Raw genomic sequence first — 21,396 nt, 5'->3', positions numbered from 1 at the left:
AGGGTTTGGCTTAAGTGATAATTGTGGCTGGTTTGATTTTCACATTTTTGTGTTCATTGGTGTAGGATTTTTAATCACCCTCGAGAACATTTTAATTTGCATTTACTGTTGGCTATTCAGCGTAAGAGGCCCAGCTTTCAACCTATTTCAGGTTTCTGATTTCTTGACCTATTTCAGGTTTCTGTTCGATTTCTCGCTCAGCTTGTTTATTTGTAGCTTTTTACTGAACTTGAGGACTATGTAGCTCTTTGTTTTAATTGAATTATTAGAGGTAATTGTAGGATTATTTTTAAAGATTTTAAAATTTTTATTGGAAAGACAGATGTACTGAGAGAAGGAGAGACAGAAAGATTTTCCATCTGCTGGTCCATTCCCAGAGTGGCCACAATAGATGGAGCTGAACCATTATTAAGCCAGGAGCCAGGAGTCTCTGCTGGGTCTCCCATGTGGGTGCAGGGTCCCAAGGCTTTGGGCTGTCCTCAACTGCTTTCCCAGGCCACAAGCAGGGAGCTGGAAAAGAAGTGAAACAGCTGGGACACGAGCCAGCGCCCCGATGTGAACCCGGCACATATAAGGCGAGGACTTTGGCCACTTGGCCACTACTCTGGGTCCATTTTTAAAAATAATGTTGATTTTATTTTCAGTATGTTTATATAGTTGAGAGGGATGCATACCTATGTTTGCCTCTGATTAGGGTTGGGAGGTTCAGGTATGGAGGAAGCTGGATGGGACAAATGTTTAAGTTTTTTTTTCTCCTATGTCTACAGGGGAATTGGGGAAGGATGCCTGCATGTAGCATCCCTGGATATCACATTTGCCAGCAGGGACAGCAACCCCACTTGGGATGGTCTGCCCTCATTCTTGGCCCTTGCATGCACTGGTGGGTGCTTCAGCCTGGCCCCGCCTGACCTTCTTTCTGCCCCTGTAAGTGTCAGGTGGGTTCATGTCTGGAGAGTTACATGGTCCAGCCTGGCATGGTCTATCTCTGCCCCAGCTCTTTGCATATACTGAAGGGTACTGCATTCCTAGAGAGGTGGGCCCACAGTTCCATTTCAGAATCTGCCCCCAGATCCAGTTGTCTCTCATTCTGGTGGATGCTTTGGCACAGCTTGTTTTGGACCACCCTGTGCTCTGACAGTTACTCGTGGTGCTGCAGGCTGTCCTAGCCAGGCATGCCCCCAGTCCTAGCTTTTGCAAGGGCCAGCAGGCGGTGGGTGATGCCCAGCCTAGGTCTCCCATATGAGTAGGTGCCTTGGCCTGACTCAGACATACCCTCTGGTTTTCCTTCTCTAAACTATTGTGTCTCAGCATCCTCACTTACCTGCAAATGTAGTGGCCCAGTCTGTGAAAGACTCCAAATATCATTCCTTCCCTGTCAAATATGCACTCAGCCTCTCCCACTTCATCATGTCTCTAGACCCTTTTCTCTGGGCATTCAGCTCCCCCTGCTGCCTAACCTGGCCAAACATTTATTTATTTTCCACTTTCTTTTTGTTGTATGGACACTTGCTTCTTTTTTTAAAGCATTGTTTTTTTTAAATTTTATTTTTATTTCTTTTAAAATTATTATCATCAGTCTATGATATAGTTCCATAGCTTCAGTGCATAAGTCCATTAGTCAGTAGTAAGCAATTTCTTTGTAAAAGGTAATTCAACATTAATTTCATTCCTGAAGGCATTCCTAAGAAAATTCCTTATCCATATCCCTGCTGCATGTATGCTGCTAAAATCTTAAAAGGCGAAAGATTTATATGATCTGAAGAGAAACCAGAGAGCTGCTAAAATTTTAAAAAATTTTAGAAGTATTCATTTTTTCACTTGAAAGCCAGAATTTTAGAGAGGAGATGAAGAAGTCCTCCATCCACGAGTTCACTCCCGAAAAAAGCTGCAGTGGCCAGAGCAGAGTTGATAAGGCACCAGGAACCAGGGACTTCTTCAGGTCTCCCTCATGAGTGCAGTGTGCCATTACTTGTGTCATTCTCCACTACCCTCCCAGGCCACAACCAGGAAGCTAGATTGTACCTAGAGGAATTTGGACCTGGAACCAGTGATAAGGGATTCTGGTGCTGTTGGCTGAGAGCCAGCCAGCCGCAGCACCATACCAACCTAAAATTCTAAATTCTAATACCCTGTTCCTAATTTTTCCTTTGCTGCAATGATGTGCTGTCTGTGCAATGTGAGGCTTGTTAGCTGTTGCTTTCTTTCTCAAAGTGTCCACACGCCTTGTTGCTTTCTATAGAACCTGGCTGAAGTGCTGTGCCACTTGCTTCGCTTTTCACTGCTTTTGATGTGTTTGAGGTCCTCCATTTCAATATGGGGCATAAAGTCCAGTATCTTATTGTCCAGATAAGTTCAAAAGCTTCTTGGGGAGACTGTCTCTGGTCTGAAGGTAGAGCCGGCAGAGTATCATCCCGATCAATTAAAAGCCCCAACATGACATAAGCAACAATTTAGAACATTATGGAATTAGTTGACATAGTATTGAGTAACCAATATGTTAGAAAAAAATTGCAAATTCTTAACCACATCCTGTGACTACTTCATTGACATTTCAATTTTAGTTTATACACAACCGGGTTCTATAAACCTTAAAATGGCTATAGGTTACTATTCAGCTGTCTCATATCTATTTTCAGTGTAGTATTTAGCTCTTCATAGCGTTGAGGTGTAATTTTGGTGAACCTGGGTTTTTTTTTCCAGTTAGTCTAGACTGGCTTATAACTCTAACAAGACATATGTCAACAGTTTAGGTGCAGAACAGTTTTATGGGGGGGGTGTGCAGAGAAATCTTCAATGCCCTAGGGAGGAGTAACTAATCTTTGTGTCCCACCTAGTAAGATATAAGTGAGCCCATGCTGATCACTTCCTGTCTGATTCTAACCTTTCCTTGTTGTTCTCTGTCTATTCTAGATTTTTTGTTTGTTTGTTTGTTTGGTTATTTGTTTGATTTGAGGGATTTCCGGAGCGGCCCTGATGGTCATTGCAAGAGAGGGGATGGACCCAAAGTTGGAACCAAGCGAGGACCAGAGAGCTCCCCTCCCTAGTCCCGAAGGAGGTTTACTGTTCTTCTGTTTCTGCGGACTGCTCAGGGCTCTTGACTGTTGTTCTGATGCCCTTGGATCCTGTGAGGGAGGATTTGGACTTCTTCCATCCCATGTGGTAGATTAAAGCGGGAGTGGATCACCTCAGAGTTCTTGGCCTCCGAGGGCACTCCAATTCCCCGTGGTCTGCTTGGTAGTTGGGATGTAGTCCTTGGTGCTCGTATTGATAGACCTTGGTGAGGATCCGGGAGTCTTCAGGATTGGGATACAAGCCTCCTCTTGTCGCCCTGCTGCACTCTGGGGTCCCCCCCTGCTCTTTGCATATGACCTCCTGTTAAGAGTGATTCTGACAACCTCTTAAGTCCCCCTATGTGTCTTTGTAGTTTAACTATTGCCTAATTCTGATTTGAGTCTGTTTATGACTTACCAGTTATGATCTTGGTAGGTTGCAAACATTTTTCTTTTCAGCAGCATATATTTGTATTGTTTTTTGGTGAGAGATATATGGACATTTGAGACTATCTTTCACATTTTAGGAAAATCTAATTTGCCTTCCTTTTCTGCTATATTAAATATCTTTCCTGACTATTGTTTGCAGTAATCTAAATAATCTCTCACATTTTTGGATTTTCTGTAGGAAATGGAATTGCCTTGATTGGGAGCCATTTTAATGTTTCCATAATCAGCTCAGATTTCTTTCTGCAGCTCCCACAGTTGTGCCTTTGTGTGCTTCGATATATAGGGTTAAAATCACATAACTGAGTTATTGGTAACACTATAGTAATTTCAGATCCTGTGGAATTTTTTTTCTCCACCTAAAAATTTTTTACTTATTTTTATCATTTTATGATACAATTCATAAGCCCTGGGATTTTTCTTATCCCTTCCCCAAACCCCTACCCCCTCACTGAGTTAGTTCCCTTATATTGTTACTATAGTAATATTCTTCATAACCAATCATATATCTATCATTGTGGACATGGACAGTGGCAGAGAGTCCAGCATCCTATTGTTAAGATATAGTGAATAGTTTCATTGGGAGTCCATCTTTGGAAGTAGAGATGCATACTGCATTGTATCCACATCTGGATATGACAGTCTACATTACACAGTTACTATAAATCCCTTTAAATGAAAAGCCATAATACAAAATCAACAACGGGAAGAAAAATAAATTAACACCGTGAAGTTAAAAAACATGCTACTGAATGACTAATGTGTCGCTGAGGAAATGAAAAAGAAAATTGAGAACCTTCTTGAAGAAAATGATGCTACTATATGATCTATGAGTCATTGGAGAATTTAATGAGGAGAAAGTTTTGAAGAGTTGAAACTAACAAAAAAAAATCAAAATCCATGAGATATAGTTTCTGCTGATCCTTGTTGGTGAGCTGTGTCTCCTGTAGACAACAAATAGATGAGTTTTGTTTTTTTAATCCAGTCTACTAATTTGTGATGTTTGATTGATGAGTTTAGGTCATTTGCATTCAGGGTTAAGGTGAATGAGTGGTAATTTGGTCCTGTCATTTTAGCAATGAGTTTTTCATTGATTTAGTTAGTCTTCTGTTATTTTATTGGGATGTCCTTCACATTTGCATTTTGTTTTATTGAGTGCTGTTCCTCTTCTCTGTCGAGAACATCTTTAAGTATCCTTTCTAGGGCAGGTCTGGAAGAGGCATATTCTTTGGGCTGTTACTTGATGTGGAAGAATTTTATTGGTTTTCAAAAACGAAGGAAAATTTTGCTGGGTATGTTATCCTGGGCCAACAATTTTTTGCTTTTACAATCTGGAATATGCTGCTCCATTCTCTTCTTGACTGTAGGGTTTCCTGTGAATATAACTGGCATTCCTGTATATGTCAATTGATTTTTTCACATGCACATTCAGGCATCTTTTCCTTACATTTGAATGAAGATAACTTCATGATCATGTGTTGTGTAGTGGGCAACCCTGCTGGGAATTCTGTGCTCCTCGTGGATGTTGCTTCTCAATTCTTTCTCTAGATTAGGGTAATTTTTCGGTATTATTTCATTGAATACACCTTTAATCCTAGCTTCTCTTTCTGCACCTTCTGGGACTCCCATAACTCTTAGATTTGGCCTTTTAATAGTGTTTTTCAGTTCTTGAATGCATTTTTTGGCTTGAGCCACCTCTGCTTTTTGTTTTCCCTTGGTGACAGGCAGTATCTTCTAATATTGAGATTCTTCTGCTTCATTCATTCTATTTTGGAGACTCTCCAGTGTATTCTCTTTTAAAAAAATATTTCTTTTTATTGCAAAGTAAGATGTATAGAGGAGGAGAGACAGAGGAAAATCTTCCGTCTGATGGTTCACTCCCCAAGTGACCGCAATGGCCAGAGCTGCACTGATCCGAAGCCAGAGCCAGTTCTCCCAGTTGGGTGCATGGTCCCAAGGTTTTGGGCCATCCTTGACTTCTTTCTCTGACCACAAGCAGGGAGCTGGATGAGAATCAGGGCTACCGGGATTAGAACCAGCGCACATATGGGATCCTGGCTTCAAGGCGAGGACTTTAGCTGCTATGCCACCATGCTGGGCCCTTGACTGTATTCTTTATTTCTGATTTATCACCTTTCATTTGATTCTTTTCGTATAAGACATATTCCTTAAATTCTTTGAACACCTGCTTTGCATGCTTCTCGTTAAGAAGCTTTATAACAAATGTTTTGAATTCTGTATCCCCCATTTTCCTGATGTCTTTCTCAGTGAACTCTGAAGTTGGCAAAGGCTTTTGCTCTTTTGCAGGTGTCTTCAGTAATATTTTTGTGCCTCTGTCTCTTCCTTTGCTCTTGGTCATTGTACTTCTGGTTAGCAGATTTTTCTCCTTGGAGCAGGTTTCTAAGCTGTGTCACTCACAGGTCTACAAGTTCGATTTTACTTATTGCAGTTGGTACTTGATTCTTTGTTTGCAGTCTCTTGTGCCACTCCCTCCAGGTGTTCCAGGTCTGGGTTCTTATGTTAGATTTCCACCATGATCTCCATAGCCTCAACTCCTGGCTCACCCATCATCACCTCCTGTGTTACCATGCTGAGGCTGCATCATTGTCTGTACAACTGTTCTCCCACTTCTGGTTGTAGCAGGTCCCAGGATTAGGGACTCACCTGGTGTCCTATATAGCTAGGTTGTTGGTGGTGGTGATCTTGCCGGAACCTGTTGACTGTTAGGTCTGAGGGCTGCATGAACCTATTTTGACCCGCATGAAGCAATAGTTGGTATTATGTTCCTGTGAGACCAGTGCAATTCACTGAACTCAATGAGTTCTTATTGAGCTCAGTGCATGCACAGCTCACTGCTCTCCCTGCAGTCTTAAAGCCTTTGCCACACTGTACAAAATGACGCCTGAAGTGGCACTCCTGGAGTTCTTGATCTGCTGGCTGTCAGGTCTGAGGGCTACTTGGACCTGTCTTGGGTGGAACCTGTAGGATGTCACGTTGTTGCAATTTGCTGAGTCAGAAATGAGTTCACTCCCAGCTCTGTGCATGCGCAGTACTGTCTCATAGCCTTAGCCTCCTTAAAAAAATTGAACCTGATTCGACTCTAGGGGGCGTACAAAACAATAAAATCCACCCTGTTCCTACACTGCTTGTCTGAGACCTGCTGCTCTGTCTCTGCTCCTGGTTAAATCATACAGGCCAGCAGAACCAGCAGTTCTTTGGGTTCACCTCCTGCGCTCCCGATGAACGTCCCTTCCCACCTTATTGCTAGTGTAGTTCTGGCTGCTGATATAATTTGCATCGCTACTTGCTGAATGGCACTAGGCTATCAGTCACTGCAACACCACACCATTGTTTTCGCTGCTTTCCTGTGTGTGTCAGTCTCCAGGTACCGCTCTGCTGTTGTTCTGTCTTCTCCATTTGCTGGAATGTGCCCTCTGTGCTTCTCACTGAGTAATGTTTCTCCATTTAAACGCACCCTAGCCTTATTCCACCATCTTGATTCTCAGATCCTGTGGAATTTTTTTTTTTTAAACAAAATGTAAACCTAAGCTCTGTTCATACTGATCGAACCAAACTATTGAATGTTTGGCATAGGAATACACAGGAAAATCTTCCTTGGTAAGACTGATGATAGAACCTTGCTTTAACAATTTCCCTGAGCTTAAAGAACAGTGTTCTATCTTTTAGGTGATAGAAATTGAAGATGCTTCACCTACCAAGTGTCCAATAACAACCAAGTTGGTTTTAGATGAAGATGAAGAAACCAAAGAACCTTTAGTGCAGGTTCATAGGAATATGGTTATCAAATTGAAGCCCCATCAAGTAGACGGTAAGTAATTGGTATATGATTCCATCATTTATAGTTACATTTTAGGTAACATTTGGGTTTCTTTCTGCATTCCTCACCTTCTGATAAGCACTAGTGATTTATTGATGAGCAAAAAGAAAGCATGATCTCTTCCCCCATGAGCTCAAAAGCCAATAAGGAAGAACAAAATTGGATTATTGGAAACACAGTGGATGTTGTAACTATAGAAGAAAGTGCTACTTACTGATGAGTATATATAAAAGTAGATTTCACTTAGTCTGTAGTAGTTGATTAAGGGATGCAGGCGGATGGGAGGGGTATATAGGGAATGAAAGCATTCTTCAGGAAATACTGTCTTAATTTAAAAAAAATAACATTTGTGTATTGATATGTTAGAGAGGCACCAAACTGTCCTTAAACATCTGCTTTGTTAGGGTGGAATCTGGAAGTCAGTTTTGAGTGTGTGAATGAATTAAAAAGAAGAAATATTACCTTCTTTTTCTTTTTTTTTTCCCTGATTGACTCAATAATGTGGAAAATACATTGACTAGGAAGCTGTTCTCTCTTTGGGTAACATTTCTATTTTAGATTTCTTGTGTCTTTTTGGACAATATCAGGGAATATCTGCTGTGATAGCTTAAGTTATCCCACTGTTACATGCTTGCATTCATTGTCTTGTTGCTAGGTTACGCAGAGAGGGAGGCCATTTACATTTAAGAAAGTATCTCTGAGGGCTTTCTGAATGCTGTTTCTTAGAAACTTTGGTTATGTTTTAATGTATTTATAAAGGAAGCTTTTTAACTTGACCCTTCAGATTTAACTTACTAACGCTGTCATTTTTAGGTGTTCAGTTTATGTGGGATTGCTGTTGTGAATCTGTGAAAAAAACAAAGAAATCTCCAGGTTCAGGATGTATTCTTGCCCACTGCATGGGCCTTGGTAAGACATTGCAGGTAAGAATTAAATAATATAAAAGGTACCTTTTTTGTGCGCAGATTAGTCTTTGTGAGGCTCTGTTATGTTTCGGGCACAATTATAGGGGCAAGAAATAAAAAAGAAATGAAGAATATTAGCAGGAATCTTCAAGAAGTTTGTTGGTTCGCGGAGACAAAGTTGTAACAAAAAAAAAGATAAATCTGTAGTTTTAAATAGTTCATGTTAAGTGTAACAGGTTGATGCTCTAAGCCATGATTGTGTGATGAAAGTGATAAGATGTCACACAAGAACAGTCACTGGTCCTCATAAAACATCCTAGAGCGCTTCCAAAAATACCATTCCTGTTTAGGAGAGAATTGTGTGTTGCAGCATATTCTATTTTAACATATTCTGACTCCCAAATCTGTATTTATTGTTTAAAATACATGTATATTCCCTAAGTTCTTCTTTTGAAAGATTTATTTCCTCTACTGGAAAGGCAGATTCACATAGAGCAGGAGAGTCAGAGAAAAGTCTTCATCTGCTAGTTTACTCCCCAAAAGGCCATAAAGGCCAGAGCTGTGCCAATTCGAAGAAGGCCTCTTGCAGGTTTCCTTTGCGGGTACAGGGTCCCAAGGCTTTAGGCTATCCTTTGCTGCTTTCCCAGGCTATAAGCAGGGAGCTGGATGGGAAGTGGAGCAGCTAGGACATGAAATGGTATCTATATGGGAAGCTGGTGGTGGTAGGATTAGCAGTTGAGCCATTTTGCTGGCATTTCCTAATTTTACATCTCTGCTTCAACTTTTACCATTCAGCATTGCAAAAATTTTAATACTCTGCTTTGTGGTGGTGTGATAGTATCTTACATTCATATTGATCATAGAATTGTGAAAGTTTTAGAGTTGTAAGACCCTTATGTAGTCAAGGTTTTTCATTTTATTCTCTTCATTTACTTTGTGTGGTTTGAAAATAATAACCTTTTGGTTGGTTGTTTTATTGTTTAAAACAACAAAGTTAATACATTGTAAAACATTTATTTAGATGAAGATAGTGATTTATCTATTTTCTTATAGGTGGTTAGTTTCCTTCATACAGTTCTGTTGTGTGACAAATTGGATTTCAGCACAGCTTTAGTGGTTTGTCCTCTTAATACTGCTTTGAATTGGATGAATGAATTCGAGAAGTGGCAAGAGGGATTAAAAGATGAAGAGAAGCTTGAGGTATCGTATTTTTAATGTTTTCTCCTATTAAGATAATTTAATGAAATTCATATAGTAAAAGAATTTTCAACACCAACAGTTCATGTTTCAGTGGTAATAGTGTTCATATATTCTAATAGCTGCTTTTAAAAATCCTTTTCTTTCCCCTCATTAAAGGTCTCAGAGTTAGCAACTGTGAAACGTCCTCAGGAAAGAAGCTATATGTTGCAGAGGTGGCAAGAAGATGGTGGTGTTATGATTATAGGTTATGAGATGTATAGAAATCTTGCTCAAGGAAGAAATGTGAAGAGTCGGAAACTGAAAGAAATATTTAACAAAGCTTTGGTTGATCCAGGTAAGATAATTACAAGTACTGACAAAAGGAGGCAGGAAGTGTTTATCTTTTATTTAAGTAATCCAATTTCTATTAAATAGGTTTAATGTTTAATAATTCTTGATTTAGCATTTTGCTTTAATTTTGAATGCTTTGTCACCTTTCAATAGTACACAATGACAGTATTGATAACTGGAGAGAATTTATTTGCTTATTGTGAATATGTATAGTTTAGAGCAGAGACCTTGTAGCATTGTAAAATCAGGGGCCTGTGTCACAATTGCACGTTTTTTCCAACTCTCAGTGTTAGATTATGGTAATATAAGAACTTTCTTCTTGTGAAAACGTGTCTTAAATCTCTATTCAAACAGTATCACTGCAGGAATTGGTAGCTGTTCATCTACCTTTTAAAGGACATTCAGCATTGGAGGTTAATATTTGCAATACTTTTGGTGATTCCTGTAAAACACTAATCTGATGTGAAAACCAAGTAATTATTTCTTACTGGTCAGCTCTAAAAGCAATAAATTGTATAATACGTTAAAATTGAAATTTTGAATTTTAGCATTGTAAATTTATGTATATAATTCTTCTCCTTCAGATGTTGTCACAGCTTACTACTTTTATTATACTATTGAGGCATTATGTTTGTGAGAAAATTTGGGTAATTGCCTTTATTAAAGTTAACAGTAATTTTTAAATCCCATTACCTCTTCTTTTGTTAATGATATAATAAATAAATATCAAAACAACTTTGTCTATGGTAAGTTTAAGGCCTAATTTTTTTTTTTAAAGATTTATTTTTTTTATTTTTATTACAAAGTCAGACATACTGAGAGGAGGAGAGATAGAGAGGAAGTGGAGCTGCCGGGATTAGAACCAGCGGCCATATGGGATCAAGGCGAGGACCTTAGCCACTAGGCCACGCCGCCGAGCCCTAAGGCCTAATTTAAAAGCTTAATGTTGCTTATTTGTTCATGAGCGAATGAGGAGAAAAGTTAAAGCTCAATGCGAAGGGTAGTATTTGTTATTGTTTCATTTATTGTTTAGTGACATTTAGAAGACTTTATTTGGAATTTGTTTTTTTAAAGATTTATTTATTTTTATTGGAAAGGTAGATTGACAGAAAGACAGAGAAGATCTTCTATCCACTGGTTTACTCCTGAAATGGCCGCAGTGGCTGGAACCGAGCTGATATGAAGCCAGGAGCTGTGAGCCTATTCCAAATCTCCTGCGTGGGTGCAGGTTCCCAAGGCTTTTGGCTATCTTCTGCTGCTTTCCCAGGGCATTAGCAATGACTAATTTCCCTGGATGGGAAATGGAGTAGCCTGGACATGAACCAGTGCCCATGTGGGATCCTGGCACCCATATGGAATCCTGGCACTTGCCTTGGGAGTCAGTTGACCTGATGCAGTTGGCCCTGGAATAATTTTCTGTTTACAGATACATAGAAAAGGTAGCAAAATGTTCCCCTGTGCCCTGAACCCAATGTCCTCATTGTTCTCATCTCAAACTGCCTGTGTAGGTTGGTCAGAATTAAGAAATGGACACGTTGTTAGTACAGTGTTTAATTATAATTAAAACTTTATTTGAATTTTAGCAGGGCCCTTAAAATATTTGTCTATTTATTTATTTAAAGATAGAATGAGAGGTAAGATAGACAAATCTTCTTTTCACTGGTTCATTTCCCAAATGGCTGCAACAACTAGGGCTTATCCATTCTGAAACTACGAGCCAGACACCATTGGGTGGGTGGCAAGTGCTCCAGTAGTTGGGTTGTTATCTTCCTCCTTAACAGGTAAATGAGCAGGGCACTTGGATTGGAAGTAGAGTAGTTGAAACAAAAACCAGCACTTATATTATATACTGTCATTGGTGGTGGCTTAACTTGCTGTGCTGCCCTGCCAGCCTGTTATTCTCATTTTTAATCATTGGTTTCTCCATCCAGCATAGTGTAATGCATTTAGTTGTTTGATCTCTGTGGTGTTTTCTGGTCTATGAAAATTTCTGTCTGTATTTTTCACTATCATCTCACCTTCAAGGAGTACTGTACTGTCAGTGTACCCAGTAGAGTGTTTACTAATCTTAGTGTCTTTTTTTCTTGTGAATTCACCAAGGTTACTGATTTTTGAAAGAGCATATCAGTGGTAAAGAACTTTTTATGTTCACATTATATTGGCGAGTACATGAAATCCATGTGGTGTTGAATTTCATCACTTGATTAAGGCAGTGCTTATTTTTTGTTTAGTTTTGTTTTACTCTAGAGTAGCTTGTTTTATCTGTGCCTATTATAGTCACTAAAACTAGCCCAACTGAATGGGAGGAAGGCAAAAATTAAGCTCTGTTTCCAGTAGCGTATCTATCATATAGTGTAGTATATATTTGCCTACACACATAATTCAGATTTTTTGACTAAAAAAGATTAATTTCTAACCCGTTTATATTTTTCAGTGGCTTATATTCATATTGATTTATCTGTTTTTAGTGTATATGTTAAAATATAAGTAATATTACATTTTTAAAAAGGCTTTTAAAATTTATTTCAGAGACAGGTAAACAAGAGACTTCAACTGCTGGCATTGGAGGTGGGAACTCTAAATGTAGAGTTCCTACATAGATAGCAGGAAGACAACCACTTGAGTCATCACTGCTGCCTCTCAGGGTTTGCATCAGTAGATAGCTGGAATTAGTACTCTGGTATGGAACACTGACATGTTAAAGGTGCTTTAACTTCTGTGCTAAACATGTTCCCTAATACTACAGTTTGTTGCCCAGATTGTTTCACTGTACCTGTTGGGAGCTTTTAAAGATTAGTTTCTATATTCTTTTTATATCCCTTCCGTTCCCTTTCTGGAAGATTTATTTATTTATTTATGTATTTATTTATTTATTCATCTGTTTATTTACGAGATACCTTTCATGCACTGCTTCATTCCGCAGTTTGCTGCAATAGACAGGGCTCAGCGAGGCTGAAGCTGTGAGTCTGGAGTTCCATCAGTGCCTTCCGTGTCAGTGCCAGAGACTCATATTCTTGGGCTAACACCTGCTGAATTATCCTGGCCCATTAGCAGAGAGCTGGATTGGGAAACAGAGCGCTTGTCCTGTCACTCCAGTATGTAATGCTGGCAGGGCAAGTGGTGGCTTGACCCTCTTCTCAGAAATATCTGCCACGTCCCTTCACATTTTGAATATATCAGTACTTTATGGTACTAAAAGATGGTTCAGGCTCAAGTTACTTCATGGTAATTAGCCTTTCTGGTAGAGACGCAAGGTGTCCAGAGCATGATATCGGAAGAGAGAGGAAGAACACATGCCTGTTTATATCTGTATGTTACACTCTCCCTGCTTGTAAAGGTATCAGGATTCAAAAAAGGGAGCTCTAGCGTTAATGCCATGGTTGAGATGTTTCCACTGCCTTTTCTGTTAACATCTGACTTTTGCTATTGGGCTGCTACTTGAGTTTGGAAAGACAAACCATATTCCAGTTCTAAAATTCTGTCTCACGATTTGATGATGCTAGAGTTTATATAAAAGTATTTTTAGATGCTTTATGAAGATATAATCATGTAACATGATCTTTGACCTAGTGTTTTCATGGACGATCCACATTGTTGCGTGTATTGACACTTTATTCGTTTTCTGTGCCAAGTAATATTTTGTTGTATGGATAACTAAACATATCATCAGTTGATGTCAACGTGCATTTTTACTCATTTTTACCTAATGAAACTGCTATTATGAATATTCATGGACAAATTTACATTTCAGCATCTCTTGTGTATGTTTAGAAAAGGAATTATTGAATTACGTAACTATCTTTAGCCTTTTGAGGAATTGCCAGTTTTTCATAGCAACTGTGGTTGTTTTTCCAACCAGAAGTGCATGAAGATTGCAGTTTATTTGTGTCTTTTGCAGTACTTGTTATTATCTGGCCATTCTAACGGGAGTGAAGGGGTATCTCATTGTGGATTTGATTGGCATTTTCCACATAAAAAATGATTTTTAGCATCTTGTCATATGCTTGTTGACATTCTTGTTTAGAGAAATTTTTATTCAAGTCCTTTTTGTTATTATAGTTTTTATTTTTTGTTGTTAAAGTTCTTTATATATTCTAAGTACCATACCCTTGACAGATAATTTGTATATATTTTCCCTCATTCTGAGAGTTGTCTTTTTTGCTTTTTATTCTATTTTCATGAGGAAGTTTGAAATTTTAAGATATTACTTTCTTGAAAGGCAGATATAAAGTGGGAGAGACAGGGCCCAGTGTGGTATCCTAGTGGCTAAAGTCCTCACCTTGCATGCTCTGGGATCCCATATGGGTGCCAGTTCTAATCTCTGCGGCCCCGCCTCCCATCCAGCTCCCTGCTAGTGGCCTGGGAAAGCAGTCGAGGGCGGCCCAAAGCCTTGGGACCCTGCACCCATGTGGGAGAACCAGATTAGGCTTGGGGCTCCTGGCTTGGGATTGGCTCAGCTCCAGCCATGTGGCCGCTTGGGGAATGAATCAACTGATGGAAGATCATCTCTGTCTCTCCTCTCTGTGTATCTGACTTTCCAATAAAAATAAAATAAATCTTTTTTTTTTTTTTTTTTTTTTCTGTAAGTGGGAGAGGTGGCGACAAAGAAGCCGTTCATCTCCTGGTTTATTTCCACAAGTACTGCAAAAGCCAAATTTGGACTAATGTAAAGCCAGGAGATTCCATTTATATCTCCAATATGGTGTCACAGACCACATCATGCTCCATCATCTACTGCTTTCTCAGATGTGTTAGCAGGGAGAGCTGGATCATAAGTAGAACAGCCAGGACTCAAACTAGTCCTCCATTGTTGGCTGTTAGTGTTACAATGCTGGCTTATCTGCTGTGCCATGGCATGTGAGCCACCCTGCTTTTTCAAAAATGTGACGAAGTTTAGTTTATCTGCTTTTACTTTTGTTTCTGGTGCATGTCCAAAAATCCATTTCTTCAGCCAAGACCCTGAATATATATACTTGTTTTAAATGTTTTGTAGTTCTGGCTCTTGAATTTCTGTTTTGGCCCAAATTTATTTTGTGTTGGTTTGTGTGTATGGCATGAGGCAAATGCCCAATTTTATCTTCTGCATGTGGAGAGCTGATTGTAAAGATATTGTTGGGAAAAAAGTATTCTTTTTACACTAAAGAGCCTTAGCATCCTTATTGAACATCATTTGACTGCAGGTACATGGTTTATATCTGTTCTCCTCAGTTCTGTTATTTTGGTTTATGTAGCCTGGTAAGCTTTAAAATCAAAGTGAGAGTTATTGAAAACATCATACCAACTATGAGTTTATTTTTTTTATTCCAATATCGGTTTCTTTTTCTTTCTTTTCTTTTAGTTGTTTTTTTTTTTTTTGCTACTTGCTTTTTTTTAGCATACAGTGCTGATACAGTGCTTGTTTTCTTCAAAAATCTTGTAAATCTTTCACTACTAAATATAGTGTTTTGGGCTTTGGTTTTCTAATAGATGCTTTTTGTCAGGTTGAATAAGTTCTATGTTGATTTTAGTTTCTTTGTTTTTAATTTTTAGAAATAAATACTTGGATTATCCTTGTTAGAAACTATGGTACGCTTTGATCTTTCAATGAGATTTTTATTAGAAAACTGTGGTTCTAACTTTCTTTTTCTTTGCACAGCGTATAGGAGGAGCAGTGATGACTGCTGTATCTGATTAATGTATCTGTACTTCAGTAGTCATAACATCTATTTATGGCATATATACTAAGGAATATTTTAGAGTTATAGTAAGATTTATGATTTATTATAACTAATAACTTATATATGCTTTCTTTGCCATTAATATGTAAGTTTTGTTAAGTACTTTTGTTAAGTACTTTTTTAGTTTCCCTGTATTTCTTTTTTTTTTTTAATTACGTTGCATTATGTGACACAGTTTCATAGGCTCTTGGATTCCCCCAACCCCTCCCCCCATGGTGGATTCTTCCACCTTGTTGCAGTATTACAGTTCAAATTAATTTTCAGTGTATTTTTAAAGTGAGATTTGTTTATCTGAATGGCACAATTATAGAGAAAGAGAGACAGAGAAGACAAATCTTCATTCATTGGTTCACTGCCCAGATGTCAACAATGGTCAGTGCTGGGCCAGGCAGAAGCCAGGAGACTTTAGCTTCTTCTGAGTTTCCTACGTGGATGCAGCAGCTCAAGCCCTTGGCCCGTCCTCCACTGCTTTTCCAGGCATTGTCAGTAGGGAGCTGGACTGGAAATAGAGCGGCCAGGACACCAACCCATATACATACATGATGGTGGTACTGCAGGTGGCACTATGTGACAGCGCTGACCCCAGTATGTATTTCCCCCTAATGTGTCTTTGATTCGAAGCAAATTGATGGTAGTGAACAATTCCACAAATGACAACTGAGTATTTCAGATCTGGGGTCTGAATTGCTAGAAGCAAATGTCAGAGGCAGTTTTGAATGTTAGAATCTTAAGATCCAGATGGTTCACAAACTGGGAGGCTAATAATAGGTCAGAACCTTGGAAAATTGGGAACACACATTAGGACTGGAGCAGTGTTTAGAGCTTGCTAGATTTGTTAGAAATGTTTGTTTTCTTTGTAACAGTTACCTCATGTCTTACTGACTTAAAGTGATGCCAATCATCTCATCACCTCTCCTGGGTGAGGGATTTGGGACGTAGATACATGGACAATTTCAAACATTTCATTTATTTGAATGGTAGAGTAGTAGGGTGAAGAAGAAATTGACAGACTTATTTCTTAAACAACTTTTCTCCCTGATTTAGTTATGGCTTTTGACTTTCTATATCTACCAATAGGTGGCAATGTAGCATACCGAAAAAGAACTAAACCTTTACTTGGCCTTTCCTCCCTAACCTGCTTATTTTGAAAACACTCATAATTTCTCCTTTTTAAAAAATATTAAATAAATATTCTTATTTAATCAAGAAGAGAGACCGATAATATAAATCTCCCATCCACTGGTAAAACTACCCAAATTGCTACAACAGCTCAGTTTAGGCTAGGCTGAATCCAGAAAAATCAACGTTTTGATGTTACCTTTTGCGTGGCAGAGACTCAACTACTTGAGTCTACTCATCACTTGGTGCCTCCCCGAGCATGCATTAACAGAAACTAGAATTGGCAGTTGAGTTGGGATTCAGATCATTCAGATGGGGGATGAAAGCATTCCAAGCACTGTACTATGTACTCCTGATACTTGTGTTTTCTTCTTTAATATACTAATCTGGTAATGTTATCTCATTCACACTAGTATTTTTAGTAGGATGTTGTGAGATTTTTGGCTTCAGAAGATATAATCAGTGTATATATATGTACATACAATAATAATTGAAGGTATTGTGTGATTTCAGCAATAGAATAGATCTATGTAATTTCATGAGATATATAGTTCCATAGTATATTAAACTGTCTTTAGCTAATCAGATCTTTTAGTTAACCTTGAATTTTTGAACTTTGGAAGATTTCCTAAATCTTACTTCTTTTGCTCTTCAGAACCTCAGGATATCATTCTTACACTTTTAATGAAATTATTTATTGCTGTGGGTTTTTATATTTACTGTTTATTTTCATTGTATTTGAAAGAGAGAGATATCTTTCTGCTGCCTCATTTTCCAAATACCTGCAAAAGCTAGGACTGGTCCAGGCTGAAACTAGGAACCAGGAACTTGGTCTGGGTCTCCCACATGGGTGGCAGAGAACTAAGTATTTGAGTGTTTCCCCATAGAGTGCACATTAACAAGAAGCCAGCATTAGAAATAGAGCCAGGAATCCAATCCTAGGTACTCATGGCAGGTTGATATCACAAGTAGCATCCCAACTGTTGTATCAAATACCACTTCTATGTAGCTGTTTTAAAATGCTACTCTCTTTTATGTGTTACTACTTTGGAATGAGGTTTTCCAGAAAAATACCTTTCCAAGGTAACTAAATTATACTCCTTTTACCTATTAAAGATGTTATTGTTAGATAATATCTTAGAAAGTATTATGTATTCATACTAGTAAATAAAATATAAATAAAATGTTTTTGATAGCAGAATTATGTACAACTGTAATTATTTTACTTCATTCTCATTACTCATTCTTCTGATACTCTTAAGACTTTCTATTCTGTTCCTGTCATATTAACAAGTAGTTCTTCTAAGTTAAAAAAGAAATAGTACATTGTTTTAAAAAAGTGACAGAGAGGGGAATCTTCTCTGCTGGTTTACCTCTCAAATGGCTGCAGTAGTTGGATCTGGACCAGGCTGAAGCCAAGGGCCTAGAATTCTGTCCTAGTCTTCCACTGTTGACAAAGGCCCCACCACTTATTCTACCTTCCACTACTCTCCAGGTAGCTAAGTAGGCAGCTGAATCAGAAGCAAGTCAACTGGGACTTGCAGCAGCACTCCTATATGGGATGCTGGCATTGCAAGTGACAGCTTAGCGTGCTGCACCACAATGCTAGCCCTAGAACTTTCAGTTTTATATTGCAGTCTTAAAGGGGCTTTTGAAGCCACCCTCAGATTTAGGAATTCACATGAGGCTCACAAAAATCAGAAGTCAGAGTTTATTGCAGTGAAAGGAAAGAAATTAAAATCAGAAGCAGAAAAAAGCACAGAGTGTACGATTTAGGAGCATTCCTGGTGTGATCTTCAGTTAAATCATTCAGAAGGTGCTTAGTTCTTCCAGTAGTGATTTTGATAATATGCTTGGAGTATTGCCCACTATTGAGGTTCACTGTGGAACTTGTCACATGAACATGCTTGACCACCATTGTGACTAATCTGTTTCCAACCCCTCCAGAGATCACTAAGCTGTCAAATGGACCACAGCCCTCCACCATAATTCACATTGTTTGCACATATTGTGTGTTGCAAGACTTAAATCTAAACAATGGTGGTCTTCTCAGGAAGGACACTCATTAGTATGTGTAAAGGTCACTTCCCAGAGGGTGTAGGTAAAGCCACCCAAATTTATAGTCCTTTACTGTATCTGCATATGTATATACATGGGTAGTTACCCAATGTGAGATGTTTTCAAATACAAATTATTTCATAATATTGATAACTATTGATAATGAGTTGAGATTTTTTACTTTAAAATTCATGGTGGTGAAGAATATTCACTTGATAGTAGTTACTTTAAATTTATGATTTTGATATTTTCTTGAGTTATCAGTAGGTTGCAAGATATTCTGTCATGATACTGATTGGTGGCAGTGAGCCACAGCTCACATTTAGCCATATAATCATAAGGGTACTCAACTGATACTTTACAGAGTATTGTGTTGCTAAGATAAGATGGATGTTTGGTTTGAATTATGTATGTAAAATGCATGTTCAGGTAACAGTTTTTCAAATCAAGGTTCATCTCTGTTCTGTTTTTATTTAGTAACATACTAGACATATCATTTATGGTTGTACATAGACGTGTACATTATTGCTTCTAACTCTGTGTCATAGCCTAATCAGGTTTGCCTGACACCCTTTGAGAAGCTTTTACGTTGTTTCCATTTCCCCTTCTTGAGAGGGCTGTGGAGAAGCATTCTTTCCTGTATTTTTGGGCAATTTAAAAATATATCTTAGGGATAGATTTCTAGAAATCAATATGTATATCGGAAGGTGAACACATTTTATAGTTTGTTACTTATTGTGAAATTGACTTAAATATATTTGATACCAATTTAGACTCCACAGAGTGTATAATAGTACACATTTCCTCACATGGTTGTGGAAGGGAATATAAAGTGGTAGAGATCATTTAAGAATTTATATAGGATACAATTTTCTCTATAGAAAAGTTTGTGAATTAAAAGTGAACAATACAAAGCTAGATGATACTTGTATAGCCCTGCCTGAATATTGAAGAATGTCTTATTTAACATTTTTTCATAAATTTTTTATTTTATTTGAAAGATGTATTTTTCTTCTCGTTTACTTCCTAAATGCCTACACCATGGTGCTGGGTCGGGTCGGGTGAAAACCAGGGATCTGGACCTGCATTCGGATCACCTGTGTAGTGAGAGGGAGGCAGAGGCCTTAGTACTTGCACCATTACCTGCTACCTCCTAGGCTGCGCGTTGTGCACATTACGGAAAGGCAGATTGGAAGCAGAGAGGCTAAAACTGGAATCAGGCATTCTGATGTGTGATGTGAGCTTGCCAGGTGGTGTCCTGACTGCAATACCGCGTATCTGCCATAATATACTTGTATTTTTTGAGCTATGGTAATGATGAAGTTACTTTGAAGTCAGGTTGAAGATGAATTTTTTCTAGTGCTTAAGACGTTGATGTGGACTTTGACCACTATTTCAATCAATATTTAAGTAATATGTGTTTGTATATTAGCCATCAAGTACATTATGTATGGAATATTTTAGCAAGTAGTTTGTGCAGTATTTTAAGAAACCTATGCTATTTGACTTGAAAGAGTTACTCCAGGATCAGACATCTGTTTTAGTTAGAAAGTTCTTATACCTACCCCTTAATACCCATGTAGCAAGCAATTTAGCTTTCCATTGTCATTTAACTTTTTCCGAAGCAATGTTAGTTATATGAAATAGGGGAAAATATTACCTGGTGTATTGTTATGACATTAGTCTTTATGATGTGGCATTTGAAATATGTCTGTGTATACTGATGTTTGTCTTTGCTAATGGTTTAAACTTGGTCTTGATCCCGTAATGCAAAATATCATTTTCAGAGATGATTTTTTTTTAATTTTATTTTTATTGTAAAGTCAGACATTCAGAGAGAAAGTGAGACAGAGAGGAAGATCTTCTGTCTGATGATTCACTTCCCAAGCGGTCGCAGCAGCTGGAGCTGCACGAATCCGAAGCCAGGAGCCCCAACCCTCTTCCTGCGTCTCCCATGCGGGTGCAGAGTCTCAAGGCTTTGAGCCGTCCTCGACTGCTTTCCCAGACGACAACCAGGGAGCTGGATGGGAAGCGGGGCTGCTGGTATAAGAACCAGTGCCCATATGGGATCTCGGTGCTCACAAGGAGAAGACTTTAGCTGCTAGGCTACTATGCCAGGCCCCAGAGATTATTTTAAAATGTTTACTTTCTTCAAACATTCCAAATCTGTTGGGAAGATATTTTTCTGTGCTGTGACTTTTATTCACTTAGCCAAAAGGCTGAGAGGCAATGCGATTTCTATTCTTACTTGTGATTAATTGTTCACTCAGTAGACCTTATGTACAGTTTATAGTAGTCTTTAGTATTCTATCATTGTGATATAATTAAGATGAATTAGTACTGTATTAACCAAATTGAGTAATACATGAATGATTACACTTAAAACAATTTTCTTTTAGCTTCCTACAACATAATAGGATCATGTTTTCAGTTGTATTATATCTAAATTAAGTGTTGTTTTTCCCTTTGATTTTGTAGGCCCTGACTTTGTTGTATGTGATGAAGGTCATATTTTGAAAAATGAGGCATCAGCTGTTTCAAAAGCTATGAATTCTATACGGTCAAGGAGGAGAATTATTTTAACTGGAACACCACTTCAGAATAACCTTATTGAATGTGAGTTTCTATTTGTGATTATGCTGCGGAGTGTTGGTATTGTTTCAGATGTAATTTTACTTCTGTGCCATTGGCCTTTATTCTTTTTACCCTAGTACAGTCACTATCCACAATCA

General features: G+C 38.3%; 1 protein-coding gene across 9 annotated transcripts in view; it reads left to right on the top strand.

Annotated features, from left to right (window-relative positions):
• ATRX (ATRX chromatin remodeler) overlaps window positions 1-21,396 on the top strand; it is a 188,051-nt gene that overhangs the window by 90,971 nt on the left and 75,684 nt on the right. For all 9 annotated transcript variants that reach the window (XR_009244520.1, XM_058658604.1, XM_058658603.1 and 6 more), the window contains 5 exons: window positions 7,185-7,326; window positions 8,149-8,258; window positions 9,294-9,440; window positions 9,597-9,774; window positions 21,143-21,280. Coding sequence is in view for 8 of the 9 variants with exons in the window: in XM_058658604.1 (XP_058514587.1) it covers window positions 7,185-7,326; window positions 8,149-8,258; window positions 9,294-9,440; window positions 9,597-9,774; window positions 21,143-21,280 (715 nt within the window). In the remaining variant the exon portion in view is untranslated. The remainder of the gene's footprint in view (window positions 1-7,184; window positions 7,327-8,148; window positions 8,259-9,293; window positions 9,441-9,596; window positions 9,775-21,142; window positions 21,281-21,396) is intronic.

Source organism: Ochotona princeps, chromosome X, assembly GCF_030435755.1.
Source record: "Ochotona princeps isolate mOchPri1 chromosome X, mOchPri1.hap1, whole genome shotgun sequence".
In the NCBI taxonomy this organism is placed as follows: domain Eukaryota; kingdom Metazoa; phylum Chordata; class Mammalia; order Lagomorpha; family Ochotonidae; genus Ochotona; species Ochotona princeps.
Note: the sequence above shows the minus strand (reverse complement) of the source record. Positions and strands in the feature narration are given on the sequence as shown.